General features: G+C 37.7%; 2 protein-coding genes and 1 long non-coding RNA gene across 3 annotated transcripts; 2 read left to right on the top strand and 1 right to left on the bottom strand.

Annotated features, from left to right (window-relative positions):
• Window positions 1-10,856: 10,856 nt before the first annotated feature.
• Window positions 10,857-13,724, top strand: LOC133722412 (ubiquitin-conjugating enzyme E2 1-like). Its single transcript, XM_062149311.1, has 6 exons — window positions 10,857-11,279; window positions 11,362-11,446; window positions 11,531-11,623; window positions 13,159-13,247; window positions 13,320-13,405; window positions 13,510-13,724. The coding sequence occupies exons 1-6, from the start codon at window positions 11,211-11,213 to the stop codon at window positions 13,547-13,549; spliced, it is 462 nt and encodes a 153-aa protein (XP_062005295.1). The 5' UTR covers window positions 10,857-11,210; the 3' UTR covers window positions 13,550-13,724.
• Window positions 13,725-16,342: 2,618 nt separating this feature from the next.
• Window positions 16,343-17,401, bottom strand: LOC133715090 (uncharacterized). The gene is made up of 3 exons (XR_009848941.1): window positions 17,317-17,401; window positions 17,125-17,152; window positions 16,343-17,023 (listed from the first exon to the last, which is right to left on the bottom strand). It is a non-coding gene; the product is annotated as an uncharacterized LOC133715090 (long non-coding RNA).
• Window positions 17,402-19,682: 2,281 nt separating this feature from the next.
• On the top strand, window positions 19,683-24,671 carry LOC133727482 (uncharacterized). The gene is made up of 2 exons (XM_062155059.1): window positions 19,683-22,232; window positions 22,323-24,671. The coding sequence occupies exons 1-2, from the start codon at window positions 20,572-20,574 to the stop codon at window positions 22,648-22,650; spliced, it is 1,989 nt and encodes a 662-aa protein (XP_062011043.1). The 5' UTR covers window positions 19,683-20,571; the 3' UTR covers window positions 22,651-24,671.
• Window positions 24,672-24,775: the final 104 nt, after the last annotated feature.

Here is a 24,775-nt window from a genome sequence, read left to right as displayed (position 1 = left end):
CAGCTCAAGATCAAAGTGAGCTACTAAGGCCATTAATATCCTGAAGGCATCTTTAGTTGACACTGGTGAGAATGTCTCTGTGTAGTCAATTCCTTCTTTTTGAGTGAAACCTTTGGCAACCAGCCTTGCCTTGTGTCTTTCTATGTTTCCTTTTGAATCTTTTTTGGTCTTGAATACCCATTTGCATCCCACTGGTTTGTATCCTTCTGGCTTGTCAACCAAATCCCACACTTTGTTTACTTCCATTGACTTCAACTCAGCTTTCATAGCCTCTATCCATTTATCTGCATATGATGACTGCAATGCTTGAGAATAAGTGACTGGATCTTCTTCTTCTCCAAAATCAAAGTCTGTCTCCGTCAGAAAAGTTGTTTCATAATAATCTGGAATAGCCGATCTTCTTTCCCTTTGTGATCTTCTTAACTGTATTGGTTCCACTTCCTGAGGTTGCTGAACAATAACATTATTTTGTTGAGGCTCATCTTGTTGTTCTTGATGTTGTGCAGCTTCATTATGTTCAAATTGTGGTTGAATGTCATCATGCTGAATTGTAGGTGTTTCTGCTGGAGGCACAACATTATGCATAGCTGGTATTTCAATATGATCTGCCACTTCAGTGCTTATTCCTTCATTGCTGCTGTAAACTAACCACTCAAAGGTATCATTAGTACTAGTTTCATCAGTTTCTTCAAATTCAATGATATCTGCAGTGTCTGAACCATCTAATTCTCCAATAAAAATAGCTCTATTGGTTTCTAAGATCCTTGTGCTGCCATGAGGACTATAAAACCTGTACCCTTTAGATTTGTTCAAGTAACCAATAAAATAAACACTCGAGGTTCTGGAATCCAATTTTTGTTGCTGAGGGTTGTAGATCCTTGCTTCTGCTCTGCAGCCCCATACATGGAAGTGATGCAGACTAGGCTTCTTGTTGAACCATAACTCAAAAGGTGTTTTATTCTCGACTGATTTGCTAGGGGTTCTATTACAGACATAGTTAGCCGTCTTCAGTGCTTCCCCCCATAAATATCTCGGCAAACCAGACTTACAGATCATACTCCTCACCATATTTATCAAAGTTCTATTCCTCCTCTCTGCGACTCCATTCTGCTGTGGGGTTCCTGGTGTGGTGTACTGAGCCTTGATTCCACATTCTTGAAGATAGAGAGCAAAGGGACCCTTGTTTTGCCCTGATTCAGTGTACCTGCCATAGAATTCTCCACCTCTATCTGATCTAACAACTTTAATAACCTTGTTCAGCTGTTTCTCTACCTCTGCTTTAAAAATTTTAAAAACTTCTAGAGCTTTTGATTTTTCAGAAATAAGAAAAATTTGACAGTATCTCGAGAAGTCATCAATAAAAGTAATGAAGTATTGATTGCCACAGATGGTTTTATGAGGAAAAGGACCACAAATGTCAGTGTGAATAAGTTCTAATAGCTCTTGACTTCTAATTGACCCTTTCTTCCTAAGATTGGTGGTTTTACCCTTAAGACATTCTATACAAACTCCAAAATCAGAAAAGTCTAAAGAAGGTAAAACATTTTGTTTGATTAAAATTTTCAGCCTTTCTTCCGAAATATGTCCCAAACGTTTATGCCAAAGAAAAGCAGATTTTTCATTCAGTCTAGGCCTTTTAAAACCAACAGATTTTTCAGTCAAAAATACTTCAACAGAATTTCTGCAATTCATATGCCAATAACCATCAATTAAAGAAGCATCACCAATAAACTCAGAATTTTTGAAGAAATCTAAACCTTTATTATTGCCTGTAAAAGTACAACCATTGTTTTTGACTAAAAGAGAGCCTGAAATAAGGTTTCTTTGCATAGAAGGAATGCAAAACACATTTTCCAAATCTAAAGAAAAACCAGTAGTAAAAACAAGTCTAACAACTCCTATGGCCTTGACTGCTACTCTGTTCCCATTCCCCGAGCTAATCCTAGCTTCATCCTTGTTTGGAATCCTCTTTCTTAGAAAACCCTGCATAGATGTAATAACATGAATTGGAGATGCAGTATCAAACCACCAAGAGCTACTAGACACACTGACAGTTTTTGACTCTAAATGAAAAACAGTTTTATTTTGAAAACTGAAATTATTACCTTTCTTACTCATCCAGTCCTTAAAACCTCTGCAATCTTTCTTAACATGCCCTAGCTTACGGCAGAAGAAACACTTAACTGAACTTGACTTATGATTCTTAAAGTTGTTAGATCCCTGAGTTGCTTCACTTTGTGTTTTTGAGGTAGATGGTGCAGAATATCGAGGCTTGAAGGCTTTCTTCTTGAACTGTGGCTTGTTGACCAGATTGACAACCACCCCTTTTCTCTTCTTAATCCTATCTTCCTCTTGCACACACATTGAAATTAATTCATTCACACTCCATTTTTCTTTCTGTGTGTTGTAACTGCATTCTAGCTGAGAATATTGAGAGGGTAAGGAGTTCAGGATTAGGTGAACTAAAAAAGGATCATCAATGGTGACACCTAAAGCCTTAAGTTTTGCTGCAGTTTCTGTACCCTTCAGAATGTATTCCTTGATACTTCCTACTCCATCAAACTTCATACCAGTAAGAGCATTCATTAATGCCCCAGTTTCAGCCTTATCAGACACTTGATATTTCTCTTCAATATTTTTAAAATACTCCCTTGCTAGCTTCGCATCTGGGATACCTCCCTTTACAGCTTCTGACATGGACCTTTTCATGATAACTAGGGCCATTCTGTTATGTTTATGCCACTGAGCATATTTATCTTTTGTTTCCCTAGTACTGGTAGGTGTTAACTCAGCTGGGGGGTCTTCATGCAGGACATGCTCATAGTCACTGTATCCTAGGCATAATTCTAGGTCTTGTTTCCATCTCTTAAAGTTTGAACCATTAAGAGTTTCCATTTGGTTGCAATTAAAAAGCATGTTCATAGCTGAAAATTTCAGAGGTTACATTAGTAAGCAATGCATTTAGTTAACTGGAGAGGCAATGAATGAAGTGCCTATATGAATGCTGAACGTGTCATGCTTTACCTAGAGTGGCAAAAAGACTTTTGACACTTATTTTGCCTTAATCATATACCCAAAATCTAAGAAACTCAGCTGTGTAGGTATCTTGAACATGTTAACACCTAGAGTGGCAAGAAAACAGTTCATGTTACCTTCTTAAGGCAAGTTTTTAGACTTTGTTATATGCTGACATTGATCTCAGAAGCTCTACTCATTTATACCTCCTGTATGGAGCAAGGATTCAAGCTACTAAAATCAATGTCACAAGCTGTTGATCCAATACTAATGTTTTAGTATAAGTCTTTCACAAGGGACTGCTATCGACAATACTATCTGCAAAAGACTTAAACCAAAACTGAATCAAGACATTTTAAGTGTTTTGATTAAGTTTTATGCGTTGTGCTTTATAGTATTTTCAGAACATAAGGGAGACAAAATACTCACAGCAAAACAATATCAATGTTAACACATCAAAACACAAAAAACACAAAAACACAACCAAAACACAATTCAAATAGCATCCTGCAAACATTCATATTTATGGGCCTCAACAAGGCTATTTGAATTTAAATTTCTGCAAGAAAACAAAATTGGAGCATATGTGAGGAACACGTACCTGGGATTGAGAATTTATATGAAGGTTTGATCACTGATTCAATCCGAAAGCAAAATAGAAGATGCAAAAGCTCCTTGATTAAGAATTCAACAAGCTGTAGAGAAATATAGGCGGAATTCTCTTGTTGAAGGTTTAATCGAGCAACTCTAGCATCTGGAGAAATACCCAGATTTGGGGCTGACCGTTGAAGAAGCAACGGTATGTTTGTCTATTTTCTATTTATATGCAAGCTTTCGGGTTGTAGGAATGGGCTGGGTTCATGTATTGGCCCTGGATCAAAATAATCCAAATTCTCTCCCCCTTTGGTGTGTGGTTTTAAAACAAAACGCATTCCTCTTTTTTTTTTTTTTTTTTTTTTTTTTTTTGAGAAAAATTCCTTAGGCTCCGATTTTGTAAATGTTGTGTCAAATAAGTTTTTGCAAAAGTTGATTCTTACTTGAGCACAAAGGCTCTGATACCAAATATAAGTTTAAATCTGAACGTATGCATATATATGATCATTGTGCTCAATATAAGAATACATAAATTTACCTGGAGCTGCAGCCATTGTTGAAGACAATAGTTTGAACTTGTGAGCTGGTGTACTTGGTTTGTTCTCCTCTGAGCTATCCTTTAGTGAGAGTCTCCAATGGGCAGAGATTATTAATTCTCAATTGATGGTTGTTTTTTTGATAGCTAGAGCAGGGACCAAGTAGTCCTATATATAAGCTTTGGTTTAGGCTCCTTCCCATAAAGGTTTTCCTAAATCTATTAGCAATAGGACATTATTCCTGATTCATGTACAGATTCTTTATTGAACCTAATGTATTGAGGAATGGCCAATTATGTAAGTTTCTCTCAATAAGCTAGGAATCCTAATTGAAAGATCACTGTCAAGTCCAATTGCTTATTCTGCACTTAAGAGCAACAAGTTGTTGTGACTTCAGCTAACATTGACAAGTCCACTGAATCTTACAAGGTATACATGAAAACTCAAAAGATTGGGGATTAAGAGAGATTTTTGGTCAATCTAGAACTTACTCAACTTACCATTCCATCATGGTTGTTGTCATCATCATCATCATCTTCACCCTCCTCCTTGACTTCTATTGTAACTACGATCTCTCTGGTTTTGATTCGCTTCGGAGTACCCCATCAGGAGAAATCTTCAACTCGACAGGGCAGTCACTTACTATTATAGTTTCTAGGACTGGGAATTTGGCAATGCAATGGGCTGAGCAAAAGCCTTACAGACTTGGTAGAGAAGAAAGTTCCAAATATAGCATCCCACCGAAATTAATTTCATTTTCTGCACCATGATCTCCATTGCTTACCACGATCACTATCAGTCTTTCGCAGTTCTTAACTTCCATTCTTCTAAGTTGCAGTGAACTTTCTGCTACTGAGTAAGTTGTCAAATATTTCAGTTCATGACAGCCAATCACTTGCTGAGTTGTAAGCTTCCCGAAGGACACTGCAGATAACCCTATGTCTTTAACCTGCCACAGTCCACCACCTCTATAATTTCCAATTTTGGGAAAACCAGGCCAGCTGGTTCAGCGCCAGCTGTTGATACTATCTCTTCCACAGTTTCACATCTGGATATCTGAAGATGTTTGAGTTGTAGAAGAGATCTAGCCATTGATGAAGATAATAAGAATCTTGAACCACCACATTGATACAGGGACAAGCTCCTTAAGTTGGGCAACATAACCTGCATGCACAATCCATCTTTAGGAATTTAATATTAATGTAAGTGTTAATATTAGACTAGTTAGCTATATATGTTCCAAATATAGCCATTATTTCATTTAATTGTGGTGGAAATCACCAAATAAGTTGTAGATCAATTAAGGAATGCACACTTATAAGCATTGATATGCCTGTTTAGACAGAACAACTAAATATATTTCACTGATCAGTAGGATCTCATAACATACACAACCAATGACTCGAATGAATTCTACAGAAACTATTAACTATGGGTAACAATTTATGATGACATAAAAGCAAGTCAAAAGTAAACCGAAGAACATACCTTCCCATTCATGAAATGTTGCACCACACTATCCACCTGGTTCTCCAAAATGATTTCCTTGGACCCGGCATAAGCACTGTTTTGGACATGCAGATGTTTGAGTTGTTGAAAATCCTCATTATCAAAATGATTGACAATATCACCAACACCCTCCAACAAATCCAAGTGGCAATCGTCAGATCTCTTCAGCAGTATTTCTAGATCCTGGTGCAATTGGTCATTGTTTGGAGTGAGCTTGAGTTTCAAAGTATTGAAGGTTTCATCCACATTGTGCCATGTCCACTCATCACCAATTATTATGTGGTACCTTTTTAACTTACTGGACAAGATGTTCGCTGGAAGCATGTTGCCATCTGGAATATGTATGTCCAATGCTGTCAACAAATTAGAGAAGAAACAGAGAAGGACATCACTCTTGGAAAAACTACTATTACTTGCCTTTTTCGATCGACGGAAGCAGATTTAGACTAAGCATGGCTGCTGTGGCATTATGACAACCTTAACACACAAGTAATTGTAGTCTTAAATGTAGAAAGTAATATATATGAAAAACCCTGTTTGTATTATAAAGCAAAATTAGGACAAAAGAACTAAAGAAAAAACCCCATGAACTTGGATAAACAATCTCAAATTCACAGTTACGAATCTTTCAAGGAGAAAATGAGAACTAGAAAACGAGGGATCTATATCTAAAACATAAACTCAAATGGGAACTAATTACTCCCAAGTGCAAACCCCAAAAATCACTTCTGTGATCCTCAATCACGTCTTCTAGGGTCTTCAAAGTCTCAGCATTACCAGAAGTCACTATAGGAGACTCTGTAATTTTGGCTCTCTCATTTTTGAAGCGACCAATCTTCAAATCATGATCCTTTAGCTGCGAATCAACTTGATATATCTCCCCCTCCAGCAATTGTTGCTCTCTTTTCAGTTTAAAGAGACCAAAAACAAAATGAACAAGTGCAATAACATTGCATGTCTTTTAAATTTGAAGGATTTTGGTGTGAAAATAGAACATGACAGTTGAATTTGTATTAGATAATAGGAAAGAAAATTGCAAGAGAATGTTAGTAAGACATTTTACCAAAATAAATGTGAATTTAAAGAATAAAAATGGAAAAGGGTGTGTGAATAAAGATTTAAGGTGTGTTAATAACAACATTCTTATGACTTATCCATTTGTAATTTGACTCGATGCAAATTTGCTAATTATAATAGTGCCTCTTAACTTTCCTAATTAATTTTTTGGCATCACCAATTTACCTTTCAATATGTAATGGAAGTATTCATAGGACAATTGGACAAAACAAAACCCGATAAACTTGTTTTATTATTATTATTTTTTTTTGAATAATGGGTATTTGGACCAAGGAGGCAATCTACCGGTCCAGGAACATTATGAAAATGAATCATTTGTGGCATGCAGGAATCCAACTAACATATGGGTCTCCGAATGCCAGTTACAACGTGAGAGCAGTTAAACCTCGCAGGCCCAAGATTTTTCACCTTGAATGCCCATAGGCATCTGGCAATCGGGGTTCATGATGATCCAGACTCTCAGGAAACTTACACCTTCACTAACGTCACATGAGTCCCTCAAGACCCCTATACTCAGCAACCTACCAATGAAAAACTTGTGAATGTTGGAGCTCAAACTTGAGTGAGGGTTTCTGTAACGCCCCGATTTTTTAAACAACATTAAAAATCAATATATAATTATACATGCGTGATGGTTCAGCTATCAATACAAAATACCTGGAAAACTTTTTCTTTTTAAACCAAGTACATCCTGATGCCCTGAACCTACTATGTCAATATATACTCGCTCTGCAGAGTCTCGCTCCGCAGAGTCATATATTACACAAGTTTACGAATTAAATTGTCACAACAAAATAATAAGTAAATGCTCCTCAGAGCTTACTACAAAACGGAAGTCTTAACAACGGTAAAGTCACAAAATTGGCTTTCTACCGTAAAACTGTCAATCCAATGTTTCAACTTCAGCCACGATTTCCCTGACCTGCAGGATTAACCCATACACCATCAAATAGTGTACCGAGTTGTCACACAACAAATCCGATAAGCTTAAGAAAGTTTGTATGAGTAAACTCAAAAACCGCAAAGCAGAAACATATTCTTAAGTCACCTCAACCTAAACAATAATAAGCACCGCTCACAACTACAACCCTCAATTTCATAACCTTCCATATCATGCTTACGTAAGTCAACTCGTGACTAAAACCACATGCTCATATTCTCAACCTAGCTTCCAATTACACAAATTTCAGTTAAACAAAACCTCCTTAAGTAATGTTTGGAACCATTTTATCGTACTACGGCGAATTACAAAATCACATTCCATTCCTCCCTACCGAAAGCCTTTGTCGTCAACGTGACATCAAAGGTGAAAACAATGAAATCACCTTCCTATCCTCCCCACAGGGAACACTCGTCACCACTATGGCTCCTCAAATCATTCAAACCCTCAACGGTAAAACCAAGAAGAAACAAGGCAATCACAAATCAAACAAAGGTAAATCAATTCATAGTAACTCATGCGTATAGTTTTAGTTCAGGAGGTTACATTAAAACAAACAATTCAAATCATAGAAATCATCACACAGATTTCACCAGTCATCACTCAGATATTTCCACATTCTTCACACAAAAATCATCACAAAGATCATCACACTGATTTCACCAAATCATTACACAGATATTCCTACACAAGCTTTACACAAAAATCATGATTTTTGTGTAAAGCTTGTGTAGGAATATCTGTGTAATGATTTGGTGAAATCAGTGTGATGATCTTTGTGATGATTTCTGTGTGAAGAATGATTCATCACACTGATTTTTTGATCATCAGAATGATTCATCACACTGATTTCACCGATCATTACACATATATTCCTACACAAGCTTTACACAACAATCATCACAAGGATTCATCACACTGATTTCACCGATCATTACATAGATATTCCTACATAAGCTTTACATGACAATCTTCACAAAGATTCATCATACTGATTTCACCGATCATTACACAGATATTCCTACACAAGCTACCATATCTTAAATCACAATTTAAGATAGTCATACTATAGCTAGACCCATGGTATCTCAACAAATGAATTTCTATTATCACAACTCAATACACAATTTCACTATTTCCAAACGATAATGAACTCAATACGTTATATGTTGCCCATATCACAACAATTGCACCAATACATATATATTTCACGTAAATATATAAATATATATATATATATATACGTAGTCATCCACTCAGGAGTGTCACTAATACCAACTATAGTCACAGTTAAACCATAATTCCAAGACAATATGGTAACTTATTCATAACGAATATTGTGAGATTTACTCACCTCTGAATCCTGCTGTGCCTTCACACGCTAACCAAGACAAGCACAATCACTGCAATGTGCTCAACACAAGTCTGATAAGTACCTAAACACATACGATCTCGATTCAATGCACGAATCACAAAGTGATTAAAGTTCGAAACCCCCGTTTTGAACTAAAATCCCCAAAAGTAACGCCAATCGAGGCGAAACCTCATCCAAAACCACCCAAAGTCTCTGGAACACTTCTACAATCGCTATATCAAAACCAGAAGTCGATCGAACAACCAAATCCACACGGATCAAAAACTAAACAATCTGAAATCACAAAAACCTTAACACAAGAAATTACATATTATATATCGAAATGCTCATATCGACGAGTAGATGATAAATAACACAAGAAACTGCTCCTTACATGGCCGAAACGCCATCATAGCACCGCCACAGGCGGTTGCACAACCACCACCGGCCAAAACTTAAAACCACATTAATCCAACAGTCTAAAATGTCAAGAATACCAAGTAGATCAACTTTAATACCTGGGTTCAAGCCAACTAAGCCTAGATAGCCGCTGATCACCGTCACAAGCTCCCACGCACTGTTCATCGTGAGTTGACTTTGCTCCGGTGTGAATCGTCCAAAACCACCACCAAAGGTCGAAAGAGGAAGCTCCTACGAGAAGAACAAGCCTAGTTTGAAGCTCTGCCGTCCCCGGAGTTGGGATTTTCGGTCGGGTCCGATCTATCCTAACTTTGCCGCTTCGATCTGCCGTGCACGATGCAAATCGTCGTAAGCGACCACCGTAGGGAGGACCGGGATGAGGAGGCGAAAAGGTCTGTGCTAGTGGAGATCGCCGGAAAAATCGAGTCTGGTTTACAGGTTTGGGTCGGGTCGGCCGGAAGTTGAGAGAGAATAGGTTTAAAGAAATTTTCTGGAAACAGACGAAAATGGAAAGTGATTTCTATTTCCGGAAATCCTCTATTTATAGTAATTTCCAAAATTAGTAGAAAGTTCTATTGACCATAACTTTCTCGTATGAACTCCGATTTCTGCGTTCCACATGTCTACGAAAGTCGTAGAGACTCGTATAGATGCGCTCTACGACTTTCGTGAAGGAAGTTTTTGGAGAACCCAACGTATAAAAAGTCAACCTTCACGCCCCCCCTAAATGACGCTTCCTGAATAATTATTCATTTGAAAATAATTCCACTCCATTCCTGAACCACGTACTTGTACCAACAACCACAGAATTAATTCCGAAAAATTCTCGGAAAATAATTACGAATTTTTGAGGTATTACAGTTTCATTCAAGCAAGTACCTTATCACTCTGCCAACTTTCATTAATTGGCACCCCTTAAACTTGTTAAAATCAACTAATTGAGTCTACTTGCAATAAGGTTTTAAAAAGAACTTTCAATTCATTCATATGGTTTGATTTTATTACAAGCTAAGAGTAAATGGAAACAGATACAAACAGAGTCTTGCTAAGGAACAATATTATGCAATTGTGAGGCTAAATTTCATTTCAGCCATATGTACTAAATTTAAACAAAGAGTAGGTCTTTACGAAAACATATACAAAGTGGGAATTCATGATATTTGACCTTATTGGTCAACAAAATGTATTTTCTTTCTTCAGCAAACGGGTATCGAATCGAATTCGTGGTTAGATAACCGGGTTGTCAGCCAGCCCAACTTAAATTATTAGGCCCAAACCCAGTAAATTCAGATGGTAATACTAGCCCAAATGTCCATACTCCAGTTCTGTACCGACACTATGAATTCTTTTACCGCCAAAACCGCAAGCATTTACCCACCAAAAACCCAAACCAGGGGGCTCAAAACACAAAGAGCCCACCGCTAAGGTTGACTCCACCAGCAAACAAATCTGGAAGAGGAATAGAATTTTACAGGTAGCAAAAGAAACACAGAGACAAACAGAGTCGGGTTTCCATTCCTTCCTTTCTTCTTTGTCAGATTTCCGCCAAAACGGGTTTAAGATTCCAAACCCCTTTCGTTCTCATCCACCACCACCTCCACTCACCCATCCCCACCTTTTAAACTATAAACCAAAAAGAAAAAGGCCAAAATCCAAATCCGCGTTTTCTTCGCTCTTTGGCTTTATTATATATACTCCGCCAGATTGGTTTTGGGTTTCCAGAACAACAAGATCAACAACCCATCAAGCCTCCCTCTCTGCTATTATGGGATCGTCCTCTGCTCAGCTCCGGCTCATGTCCGATCTCAAAACCATCATAAACGAGCCTCCGGAGGTAAATAAGCAAATACCCTTTTCGTATCGGATTCAAATTCACGAGAAACTCCGATCTGAAGTTTAATTGATTTGGTTATTAGGGTTGCAGCGCAAGTCCTACGTCCGATGATAACCTGTTCGTGTGGAGCGCGACCATATTTGGGCCCGATGAGACCCCTTGGGAAGGTAGATCTGTTCCATGTTTTGTTCTTTCTTTAACTATAACTGAAAAGATTTGGTTTTTGATGTGGGATTGGAAATTCAATTCAGGTGGTGTTTTCAGTTTGCGGTTGACCTTCAGTGAGCGCTATCCGGAAAAGCCGCCGCGTGTCCGGTTCACGTCCGAGATATTCCATCCAAATGGTAAGTTTCGTTTGATCACTCATCTATTAACGAGTTCTTTGCTGTCTGTGTGTTTCCAGTTTCCAGTTGAGTTTGAGATTTGATGCGGATGGAATTGTGTTAGTGTTGTTAGTTTTAGAGTTCACCATTAGCAACTTAGCAGCATATGATTATCGGAGAATCTATCTGCCTCTAGAGTTTGAAGTGGTGAAGTGTTAGTGTTGCTAGTTAACTGATGTGTGGGAATGGGTATCGAAGGCTTCATATGAGTATTAACCTAGAGTCTCTTACAAACAAAGCTTTGATATCATGTTAGGTAAACCATCATATCCCAAAAACACTTAGAGCTGTATGGGTACGAGCCAAATATATTTTGAACTAACACTAGTTAGGAACCTAGTTTGATTGAATTGGAGTCGATTAAAGTTGAAATCATAGTCCTTTTCAGGAGACAAGCTATTCTTCAAGGCATTTCAAGTACTCGTTTTGAAATTACATGTTATAAAACAGGATCTTGATTTACATATCCGTGTTCTCAGTGTTGAAAATGCATTTAAATATGTATGCTTAATGTAGGCTGAGATCATATCATCAGTTCATCACCAGTCCAATTGTCCAAAGACCATTGGAATTTGTTATCCTTGATTTCCTATGAAGTCCTTGGAGGTGCTGTTAAAATTAGTGTACTTAGTATTGCTAAGATGAAGTATACGGCTAGTCTTTACAGTTTTAATCTAGATTTGATATACAGCTTCTACTGCATTAATATCATTTCCACCCTCTTATTTAGTTATGTACATTTTCATAGATGCTTAGGGAGATGAGGCCTAATTTTATGAATTGAAACTGCATAACTTCCTAAAAATGGGCATAATGATGTTGCTGTTTGAGTCGTTCGCAGTATATACCCACGCATTTCTATCAGTAAATTGTGATAAGTACATTCTGTAGGCAGTATTTTTAGTTAGTTTGTGGCAAAGTATTGCTCGTGTCATTGTAGCAAGCAGAATGGTTGTAGTAGGTTAGAAATATGATATATAGCTGTATTTTTTAACAATTCAATCTATACTTTAGAATTTGTTTTTGGTTGTAAATGGGGAAGGTGTGGACTGAGTGGAAAAAGGTGTTGTTCCGACTGTCCTGCTGCAGTTCATTCTATTGCAAACTTTTCATCTGAAAAGAAGGGATTCAGGGTTTTGTGCTGTAAATGTGATGGGAATGGGGGTTGGAAGAGAAAAGGATTGGAGTGATTGAGACGACAGTGGGTTGATTGTGAGTGGAAAGGTAAGAGAAAATAATAAACCAATTTGCAGTTCAACTATTGAACTATGATGTGTGTAATGACCACATCATCTTGGCTTTTCAAAATTTTGTTAAACATGGTTACAAATAGTTGAAAGTCTTTCTAATAAATTTGTCCATGTAGTATGAAGTCTCGACTTCAAAGTTTGTACTCTGCTTGCAGTTGTGGCTGACAGAAATACTTCTCATTTTTTTCTTTTATTTGTTCCAAAAACAGAAGAAACAATTACTCATCACTTATGTGGCTTGTGCAGTTTACCATGATGGTGCACTGTGCATGGATATAATTCAGGATGCATGGTCACCCTGCCACAACGTATCGACAATTTTAACATCTGTTCAAGTAATTTTCTAACCTCAAACCCCTTTTCTCCACCATTCATTGTTGATTTGCTGAGTTAACAAATTGCTGCAGTCACTTCTCACTGATCCAAATCCTTCAAGTCCTGCAAACCCTGAGGCTGCTCAAATGTATCAGCATGACATAAAAGCTTACAACAAGTGTGTACACTAATTAATATCATTAGGCCTTTTTATTTGTTTTTCTGAAAGTATTATCTCTCCACTTTTGTCTATTAAGCTGACTTCTCTGTGGGAATTTGTAGGAGGGTACGCCGCTGTGCTCGTGATTCCATCGAGTCTTAGTATCTGTTTGCAATTTGCCTATGATATTTTATTATTTTTTAACTTCTGGTTTAGGAGAAGGCTTTAGTTTGGCTTTATGCCCATCTGCAGCTAAGTGTATCTCCCTCTTCTTCTGAAATGTAATCACATAGACAAGTTATGTCAATATTACACACAAAAACATGATTCGATTTCATTTGTGGAACTCAAAAGAGTTCCAGAGATAATAATGCAATCACCAAATGTTGGGGTACGAAGAAAGTACATCTCAGCTTATAAATCGTACCAGGACCAAACTTCTGATTTGCATGATACCACAAATCAGTAATTACTAATTTATAGAAAGGTTTATTCTACTGGGATAATTACACCCTTGTAGTTTGTAATGATAGGATGCGCTGTCCTTTTAGATCTATAAGAGTGGAAATAATGAACGTCTGGAGCATCTGCTACTGTGAGATTCAAATATGAACGTCTCGTTGGATTCTGTCGTGTCTGTGGGATGATGGAGCATCCACGGTCTGGTTGTACTGGAGCCCCAGAGGCAGTGGTGGTCTCAGTCGGCCATAACCCTAACCCTAACTTGGCTAGGGTTTCATCATCTGATAGTCAGCAAGCTCCGAGCCTTGCAGAGGCGTTGGCTCAATCTCCAGCACTAAATTTGTTCTCTGCTATGCATAGATCACTTCATATTCCGGGTATCTCTGGATCGGCCTTCGCTGCTCAGTTGGCCAAGCTTCCAGCTCCAGTCACTGTACCTAGCATGAGGCCCATGCAGGTTGATGATCAAGCCGATAATTCCATCACAGGGAAGAAAAGATCTGCAGCGGTGACTTTGGTACAATATTCAAAGCGCAAGCGGACTGATGTTGTGCCCCCTCCAACTGCTTCGGTTGTGTTGGATTTTGAGCCGGAACTAGCTCTGAAGACCACTAATGGCATTATTCTGGTGTCCCCTGCTAAGAAGGCAAAGGTTGGGCGCCCCCCCCCCCCCCCCCCCCCCCCGGGCCGGAAGAACAACCCTAAACCTGCTAGCTTGAAGCCCTGGAAACTGATAACTGAGGCATCCAAACCTCGGCGGAAGAGGACTTTCAAGGCAATTGAACTCTCTCCTTCATTCGGAGAAGGTCGAATGGAAGCGGTCCCTGAAGCAACTCCAAAAAATGTGGAGGTGATGCCGTCCTCCAGCAACGCTCCTGAGCCTAAGGACAGCACTCTCAAGAGTGCCCTAAAGTAGGGTGTTTTTGGGAACATGAATAAATTGGGATGACTTCTTGATGTTTTGTCGGAGGTCTTCCTAGTAGTGTCGGATTTTTCTGCAGCATTTGAGCTTCATCTCATGGTTACATTATGTTTGTGTAGTCTAGGGCTTTAGATTACTCATTCATGGCTCTTTTCTGTCGTTGCCCGGAGTCCGGGTGAGTCATATTTGTAATGTTTCCTACTTTACTATTAATGGACTGACACCCCACGCGTTCAAAAAAAAAAAAGAGTGGAAATAATGAAGCTACTTGCATAATTATTCTCCACCATTCGATTTGAATCTATAGTCGGTTGAGTATAATTGAATGAGAAGTCAATCAGTACCTGAATTGGACTACATAGTTGAGCACATATAATGATTTTCAATTAAGCTAAAATATGTGGAAGCCTAAACTTGAGTAATTTGTTACTCTATCTGTCAAAATAGGATCGCAAAGTGAAAGGGCCCTTGCTATCTAAGGCTATCTCCAATAGAAGGTTCAAAGTCCATGTTTTAGACCATGGTTGAGCAAAACTCATCTCCAATCATAGATTGGGTCTATTACAAAAATGCTTCATGTAGGTCTAAAGTCCATTTCTTGGTCTAAATATAGACCACTATTTAGACCACCAAAGCTGGCCCACTTCAAGTTTCAAGTTGCATGATTGCATAATTGATCGAAAACTCAATTTGAGTTTTTCCAACCCGCCAACAGTTTTTTAGGCAACATTTCTTAGTGACTCTTGCTTGGTATTCCATGCTTCATTGCTTGGTATTCCATGCTTGATCACTTAGTGACTCTTTAGGCAACATTTCACTAGATGTTCCCAAACCTGCAAACAGAATAAGCAAAATTCAAGGTTATGAAGGATTTAATCAGGTAAAATAAATGTCTGGTCATGGGGAGAGGATCTGAAAACCTAGTTTTTCACTCATTTCTAAGTAATCAAAATTGCAAAAGCATTAAGATATGTCAACCAAAAAAATTGAAAACCCAGAAAACAAAAAGTTAGGGAAGTGTCATAACTAGCTGCTATCTTATCAAAGTTGGGATCCTCTCTTGAGGGAATAATACCATATCTAGCTCGAGTAGGAAAATATCTGAAGTAAGGAAAATATATTACAACTAAGCATTAACTGAAAACATATACTTTACTTCACCAAAAGAACATAATTCAACCCAGAAAAAGTTCACACTTGACAGCAGCAAAAATGGTATCAGAAGCTCCTAACAAGGCATTATTATAATGCTTCTGGGTGAAAAGACCTCCTAGCAAAATTTACAAGTCTACAACTCATTTATTAATACTCAGAACCTAGGACCTAAACCTTTACCTGCCCTCCCCACCAACTACCCACAACTCACCATCAGACCCACTAAACTATCTACCAAAGCCTTGATCAACCAAAAGTACCTAAGCAACCAAAATTAATAGAATCTAGTTCGATGTTATCAAATTCAATTTTCTCTATTGAATTATAATAACCAGCTGTTTGAAATTGCTCATCTAGAAATGTAATTACCAGGTGCAAAGTTAAAAGACTCCAACCACAGACAAAATCACAACCAAAGAATGTCAAATATGAGTACACTGCAAACTCACCCTGTAACAAGCTGAAAGTAAAGAGTTTATCTTTGATACTGTTGGGTCCATGGATTGCATGTCAACTATGTATCTTATATGCAGATGACTCACTGCTACTCTTGATTTCTCCAATGCTTCTGAGTTAGTACTACATTTCTTTAGCTTGCTCAGCAAGGCGACCTTCTTTTGGTACTCAAATTTCATGAGCTCACCTGCCTACCCAATAATAGTCAATCCCAAATAAGATCGAGTACACAGCTAGCTGATATATAGTAAAATAAATAACACACTAATCTGAAGTGTCAAAATGGTATATCTAGTTCTGTAATCTGAGGTTGCTGTGTATGACATTGATACTAGTATGACAAGAGACCGCAATCAACAAGAGCAAACAATTACGGAGACAATTTGACAAGTTAGAGTCATTTAATTATATGAAAGTGCAAATGAATTCCTCTAACCAATTTGACTACCGTACCTTGCTTCCAAGTTCTGCAACCAACCGATAGAAGGTAAGATAACTAAAAGAAAGTATACACCAAGAGATCTTTCCTCACCTTCTGTATATGAATTCTTTGTAATTCTTCTCCACAGATGTTCTGCAACCATATCACAAATCTGCATTCTAAATCTCATTCAATCAGATATCCCTGAATCTCCACCCATCTATAATTCAATTTTCGATCAATTACCAAACCCTTAAAATTGAAGACCCAAAATTCACAGGACCCAAACAGAAAACAAAGAATTTAGTCACAGTGACTCACCATTAACGCCATTAACTGAGAAGGAAGCCTGTTGTAAGCATATAAACCAAGATCAGAAACCTTGAAAACCAAGATCAACTTGCCCACCATTCACATGCTCTCAAATCTCAATCCCCAAGACCCAAGATTGAAATTAATCTAATCTCTGTTGACCAATTCATAATATACAGAGAAACAAATGAAGTTACTGACCTGCTTCAAGCTACAGAAACCTTCATCGGCAGAGAACAAAGAATCGAATGTCTTGACCAGCGCGAAAACAAGCATGAAGTCTCCTTTGCAAAACCCAAAACCTAAAACTCAACACAAGCCCAAAACCTTCCAAATCAATCACAAAACAATGAGAAGAATCGAGAGAGAGCAAACTAGAGATGGAGAATGCCTAGAAAGCTCAGAACATGAATGGCAATTACATGGTCACAAACCCAGCAAGCTCGAACTTGCCCAGAAAGCTCAATGAATGAAGAATGCTTGTTTCTCGAAAACCCTTGAAAGAAAACTAAGCAGATCGGTGAATTAAGAACTCGCAAATCCTTCGAAGCCATGATTTGAACACATTCGTGAATTACCTATGACACAAAAGCTCACAAATCCCTCGAACTCCGATTCCGTTCACCATCTTCGAGCAGAGGAGCTAGTACGAGGCGGAGAAGGAGGAGGAGGAGGATCGAGTTTTGGTCGGAGGCAGAGAATGAAGAGGATGAGGGTTCTGGTCGGAGGCGGAGGAGGAGAGGAAAGGGAGGTTGGGTGCTAGTCGAATAGTTGGGGCCTCAGAAGTCAATTTTAGCCGTCCAAATATGTCGAAGTGTGGGAAACAAATTTTCATGTCCCGCATTTCTTGAAATTTTTTAAACTTAGCCGCTCTACGTTTTCACAAAAATTTGAATAAAAGTTTAGTCACCGGCTATTTTAAAAATCGATGTCAGTTATATGCATACAAATCAGAATTTAAGGAATTGATGTTAATGATATTTTTTTACATCGCGTGAATTCCTCACCGATGTAATTGTCGTGATGTCTAAGAGTAAAATTCTAGTAGTGTACGAGCATTTGGTTGTTTTTATTTTGTATTCATTCATGAATTAGACAACACATAAATAAAGTTGTGTTGTTTGTTTTGGTACGTATTAAATTTGAGCTGAGCGAGTAAGGAGGGAAAGTTCCAGCCTATATGCAAATACTTTGACAATTTTGGCTCTAGGTTAGGCATTACTCATTCATACAACACAAATAAGTCATTTGGTTGTGGGATCATCAATTACCAGATATATTTCAATCAAAAGTTATAGGTCTTGAGGGGGAATGAGTGCTATTTTGGGGCAAATATAGGCACGTCCAAACATTTCCCTCTTGATCGTACAACACAAAGTCAAAAACTGTTGTATGATATTTTGCACTCTACTCTCATACAACAGATATAACTATTCTGTTGTACTATGTAGTATCAATTTAAAGCTAAATTTGAGTCAAGCTAGGAGGAAAATCTGCCGCTATTTTTTTTTTCATTCACACAACAAATTATTCTTGTAAGTGATATGCAATGATCTTCTAGCTAAAAACTTCATAATTTTAACAGCCTTATACAACGTAAGTTTTGTAAACGTGTTGTATGATTCACTTTCCCTCATCACACAACAATTTTTTTTTTTTTGTGTAAAAAGTGTTGTATGTTAAGGTTATTGGCCTAGTGTGGAAAAATTATAGACCTTACTATTTATATGAATAGTAACTTTCAAAGGTCTAAAATTTTAGACCTGCACGATTGGAGATGGCCTAAGGAGCCGTATTAGTCTTATACAATTTCTCCTTTCAAGAAAAGTGAAGATGTTCTCGCCTCAACCCACTTGCAATATGAATTTATCATCAAAATCTGCATCTTTAGGTTTCATATGATTATTTTTGCAAAATATCAGCTAAATTAGAAATCATTTTGTCCAAAACTAGGATTAAAATGAAGATTATAATAATCAAATGACTAAACAATCTCCAATTTGAATAATCTTTTATAGTAAAAAATGATCCCAGAACGATTTGATATGACCTCAAAGATACACACACACGTGTGTGTGTGTGTGTGTTAGACATGTCTATCTCGATTCTCGAATGGGTGATTTCATGATTCGGCTAGCTAATCTGGTTTGAGGCTTAGACCACTCTCATGAGTTAGGCTAGCTTTAGGGCAAGTGCAAGTACATACAGCTAATACTGGTGATTAATATGGAGAGCATGAACCTAACAATCCCAGTATCAAAGCCCTATTAGAGTTAGGGTGGTTATCCCATGCACATCATAATAATTAATGGAAAATTAATTAGAACATGTAGCTAGCTGCAGCTGTTTCTTTAAGGAAATGTTGATGATCGAGCTAGCTAGCGACTTGTTGCTAGCTTTCAAGTCGCTAGCTTTCTTATGATCTTATCCATATTTGTACGAACAGATGATCTAATATTAAATAGCAGACAATTAACAGAGAATATTAAGCTGCAGCCTCACAAAGCACAAATGGCTCATATCGTTCTTATCCGTGACTATATTATATGTGGGGTGTCCTTGCATGCTCTTCAAAAATATCGAAAGATTTAATGAATTAGAGAGTCGTCTCTAGATATTATATGGATATACTGTAGGTACAACTCTTGTACCTGTCGTATTGGCATTCCCATACAAAGAGTCCCTTTATGTGGAGTCAGTTTTTAGGAAGTGGTTTTGGGCTTTATGGAATTATATTCTTAAAAGATTTTATCTGATAAATAAAAGGGTAGTTTTTAAGTCCTAGGTATTCTAGGATTTTGTGGATATCTTGGAATAAAAGCTCTTTCCTAATACAAGTCGAATTAGGGTAAATATTGGCTTTATTGAGTAGTTGCCACAGGCCTATTAGATGAGCTGAAGAAATACACGGTCTAAAGCATACATTCAAAAACGCAAGAATTTGTGATAGGGTCTTGCATGTTTGTTTGAGTTTGTGCCTTCACAAAGAGTCAAAACACTTGGTCCATGTATAAGTGTTTGTGATCATAGTTTCATATGCATAATACTCTCTCGAGATCAGTAGAGCGACTGTGAAGAAAGAAGAACAAGATTTGAAGATCGTTCAAGTGAAGGAGTTCTTGAAGGAAGACAAACTTTGTATTAGATTTTGTGTGAATCTTATAGCCGAGCTAGTGCTATTCAAAGTTTGTAAAAGAACATATCCTTTTCAATATGATGATCTTTATTTTGGGTTCTCAAGAGTAAGAGCCCCGCAGTGTTTTTAATCTCATACTTGAGGTTTTCACTGCGTAACCAAAATCTGGTGTTTAGTTTGTTATTTTGGTTTCTGCTGCCCAGTAAGGATTGATCAGTGTACTGCAATCCTCGTTTTCCAGAAAATCATATTCTGTCCTTGTATTTTCACTTGGCATCATAGCAGGTTCTAAAGCTTTTTTAGTTGATCCGTGGTCAAGGATGGAACGTGAATATAACAGAGCCTCTAGTTCTATAAATTGGCCGCCTTTGTTTGATGGTGAAGACTATTCACAATGGAAGATTATGATGGGGGCTTTTCTCTACTCTCAAGATGAAAACATGTGGAATATAGTTGAGAATGGATGGGAACATCCAACCAAGGCAGAAGATTCAAAGAAAGTAGAAGGGTCCTCTGCAAGGGTTCTCAAACCTAGGAAGGAATGGACAGAAGAAGAAGTTCGTGATAGAACTTGTGACTTTAAGGCAAGGAATTCACTATTCACAGCTTTGTCCAAGAAGGAGAGGATGAGAATTAGCCACTGTGACACAGCCAAACAAGCTTGGGATCTACTTCAGGTTACTTATGAGGGAAACAAGAAGGTTAGAGGTCAGAAGCTTCAAAGACTCGTATTGGAATTTGAGAACATGACCATGGGGGAAGATGAATCAATTGATGATTTTCACGCTCGACTTCTCAATGTGACAAACCAATGCCGTAGCCTTGATGATCCATTTGAGGAGCATCGAATAGTCAAGAAATTTCTCAGAGCTCTTCCTTCAAAATTTCAAGCCAAGCAAATTGCCATAGAGGAGACTCAAGACCTGGACACCTATTCTCTTGACGAACTGATAGGTAATCTCAAAACCTTTGAGATGAGGATCAAGCCCGAGAAAAAGGTAAAAAATATTGCTTTCTCTTCTGTTAAAAAGAAAGATTATATTGTTGATGATTCTGTGGATTTAGCTTTGTTGACAAAAGAGTTCAAAATTTTTTTTAAAAACAAATCATTTGGAAACTCTTCGAAAATTTTGCCTAACAAACCTAAATGCTTTGAGTGTGGTGGAATTGGTCACCTTGCTGCCGATTGTGGCAATAAAAGGTATAATTTGCGTGGAAACAAGGCTCTAAAATCTACTTGGAGTGATAGTGATGAAGGCTCTCAATCTGAGAATGAAGAGGTAAATCTTGCTCTTACTTCTTCACTTAATATTGATTTTTCTGATGGTTCTGACTTGGAAGATGATACTCTTGATGAAGAAACAAATGAAAAGTGTAAGCAATTGTATAATGCTTCCAAAATTGTTCTTCGAAAAAATAAAAAACTTGAAGAAAAAATTGAATCTTTAAGAGAAGAAAAAGAAAAAATTGAGCTACAATTTGAAACTTCTGTAAAAGAATGGAATGTTGAGCGTACTAACCTTGTTGATAAGATAAAAGTTTTGCAGGATGAGGTTAAATCTGAAGTTGGGGACAAGGAACATGGTGATGTCGTTAATAAAATTAAAGTTTTGCAGGTTGAAGTCAAGGCTCAATCCACTTTGAATGTTTCACTAACCCTTGAAAATGAGAAATTGCAGGATGAGTTGTTTAAAGTCAAGGAAAGCTTCAACAAATTCTCCATAGGGTCTGAAAAGGTCTCCAAGATGATAGGATTTGGTAAAACTCACGGCAACAAAGAAGGGTTAGGGTTTGAAGGTGAGTCGTGCAAGCCTTTGACCTTTGTAAAAGGTGTGGAAGGTGAAAATCCGCTGCGTCAATCACATGCTTCAGAAGACATTGATTCTGGTCCCAAATTGCCCAAAAGACCAGAATGTAAATTGGACCTTCAAACCTATAAAAAGGTTGCTCAAGTAAGTCCTGACAAACTTTGTCAGCCCAGGTATATTCATAACTCCAAAAACTTTGTTCCTACTTGTCATTATTGTGGAAAATTAGGACACATACGTCCTAGGTGCAATATGCTTCGCAGGGTTACTCAAAATCAGAGGAAAACGATGGGTATTAACTCACATGCCTCGCTGCAAGCTGAGTTGAAAGAGGGTCTGAATCTGATCGCCAGGATTGCAAAGCTGGCTTCAATCCCCGTGAATCTGGAACCAAAAATGAAGCAGAAGCAAATATGGATTAAAAAAGGTTCAAATAATCGTTTTTCTACTCATATGGATAATCTTGATAATATGTTTGAGCATGCTTTTGTTCCTACTGATCACAAATTGGCTAATTTGTTTACTAGGCCTTTAGACATACCTCAATTTGAATCACTTAGAAGCACCGTTGGTGGATGCTCTAAGTATTGATACTCTCACTTCATTTGATCCATTTTGCATGCATTCATGGTGTATGTCTTCATGATAGTATAGGTGCATTTTCTTTATGTCTCTGCATTGTTAGGTTCAGTTTCTGGAAATTTAGAATTGAAAAATAGTGGTTTGTATCCCCGAGTGTTTGACAGATTATTTTGAACTTAGATTGACAAGGGCCATACTCTTTTCTTTAAATCTGTGTGCAATAAGGTGCCTAGCACGTTTTGAACTTGTCCTTACGTCACTCTGTAATTGTGAGCTTGAACAACATATTCTCTACAATCTTGAAACCTCACATGCACACATACTCTAAGTGGTGGTAAGTCTTAATTGATGGTTGGCTTGTTCTCATTGCTCATGTACGAAATTACTCTTGTTGGTTGCTCCTTGATATAAAAAAAAAAAAAAAAAAATGTAGTTGGTTAATGGAGCATGGCCAGACTATTCCCAAAGTAAACAGGCCTCGGTCGTGACGAACGATATGAGGATTGGGAAGAAACGGGAATGGTTTGGTCACCCCGGTGGATTGTGAAACTATTGACTCGAGTAGATGTGCTCTTTGGGATGTCCTTGTTACATCTAGTACCCTAAAGTCATCTGACTTGGGAGCTGCTAGCATAATACTCGTTCCATGGGTCGTAGTCTTCTTGAGCAAAAATGTTACTTTGTGTGAAAGGCAAAAAGAAAAAATTCAAAATCATGCCCACACGGTGTTATAAGGGGGAATAAAGTTTATGTGCTTAGATGTGTTTCGTATGTGAGCTTTGCTTTTCAGGTTTCCACAAATATTACACACCCCATCTTGAGATATGTTCACTCTTCACAACAAGAGGTACAGAATACTCGACCACACTCTATCTTACCTTGTGATTGTCGGAATCAATTCACTCGTGTGAACTTATTTTGTTGCACTCTTGTTTATGGTTAAGTGGTATTGCTCTTGTTGGAAAAGCTATGCAAATTAAATCTGTTCTTAGCATTTGGATACAACCCACTCATTGTGTGTTTGCATTTCATTCTTGCATCTCTCATAACATGATCACACTTAGGGGGAGTATTAATACTTGGCCTATCTTCCTCTGATTGATTCGCCTTGGGCTAGTGTCTACTGTGCCCCATCTCTTTGTGATCCTCCTTCTACATTGCTTCCACTACGTAAGTTGCCTTTGTCATTCCTATTCAAAAAGGGGGAGAAATATATGATGTTAAATGTGTTGTGTGATCTGTTGGATTTACATGCTGTGTTTAATCAGTGGTATCATTATTCTATCTTGTGTATTTTCACAATGTGTGTGTGATAAGTGTTTCAGGATTGACAGGTGTGTTCACAAGGGAAAGTTCTCAAGTACCTGTTGAGGGGGAGTTTTCATACGGTAAAGTTGTTTTGTATAGGAATGCCAAAGGGGGAGATTGTAGGTACAACTCTTGTACCTGTCGTATTGGCATTCCCATACAAAGAGTCCCTTTATGTGGAGTCAGTTTTTAGGAAGTGGTTTTGGGCTTTATGGAATTATATTCTTAAAAGATTTTATCTGATAAATAAAAGGGTAGTTTTTAAGTCCTAGGTATTCTAGGATTTTGTGGATATCTTGGAATAAAAGCTCTTTCCTAATACAAGTCGAATTAGGGTAAATATTGGCTTTATTGAGTAGTTGCCGCAGGCCTATTAGATGAGCTGAAGAAATACACAGTCTAAAGCATACATTCAAAAACGCAAGAATTTGTGATAGGGTCTTGCATGTTTGTTTGAGTTTGTGCCTTCACAAAGAGTCAAAACACTTGGTCCATGTATAAGTGTTTGTGATCATAGTTTCATATGCATAATACTCTCTCGAGATCAGTAGAGCGACTGTGAAGAAAGAAGAACAAGATTTGAAGATCGTTCAAGTGAAGGAGTTCTTGAAGGAAGACAAACTTTGTATTAGATTTTGTGTGAATCTTATAGCCGAGCTAGTGCTATTCAAAGTTTGTAAAAGAACATATCCTTTTCAATATGATGATCTTTATTTTGGGTTCTCAAGAGTAAGAGCCCCGCAGTGTTTTTAATCTCATACTTGAGGTTTTCACTGCGTAACCAAAATCTGGTGTTTAGTTTGTTATTTTGGTTTCTGCTGCCCAG

The sequence above is a fragment of the Rosa rugosa genome, chromosome 1, assembly GCF_958449725.1.
Source record: "Rosa rugosa chromosome 1, drRosRugo1.1, whole genome shotgun sequence".
Classification (NCBI taxonomy): Eukaryota; Viridiplantae; Streptophyta; class Magnoliopsida; order Rosales; family Rosaceae; genus Rosa; species Rosa rugosa.
Note: the sequence above shows the minus strand (reverse complement) of the source record. Positions and strands in the feature narration are given on the sequence as shown.

What these genes read in the sequence shown, in the direction of transcription:
- LOC133727482 (XM_062155059.1), top strand. Translation starts at nt 20,572, where the DNA reads ATGGAACGTGAATATAACAGAGCCTCTAGTTCTATAAATTGGCCGCCT. An exon ending in GACAAACTTTGTCAGCCCAG is followed by an intron (nt 22,233 to 22,322) that starts GTATATTCATAA and finishes TATGCTTCGCAG; the next exon opens with GGTTACTCAAAATCAGAGGA.
- LOC133722412 (XM_062149311.1), top strand. Translation starts at nt 11,211, where the DNA reads ATGGGATCGTCCTCTGCTCAGCTCCGGCTCATGTCCGATCTCAAAACC. An exon ending in CGATGAGACCCCTTGGGAAG is followed by an intron (nt 11,447 to 11,530) that starts GTAGATCTGTTC and finishes AATTCAATTCAG; the next exon opens with GTGGTGTTTTCAGTTTGCGG. An exon ending in CGAGATATTCCATCCAAATG is followed by an intron (nt 11,624 to 13,158) that starts GTAAGTTTCGTT and finishes TGGCTTGTGCAG; the next exon opens with TTTACCATGATGGTGCACTG.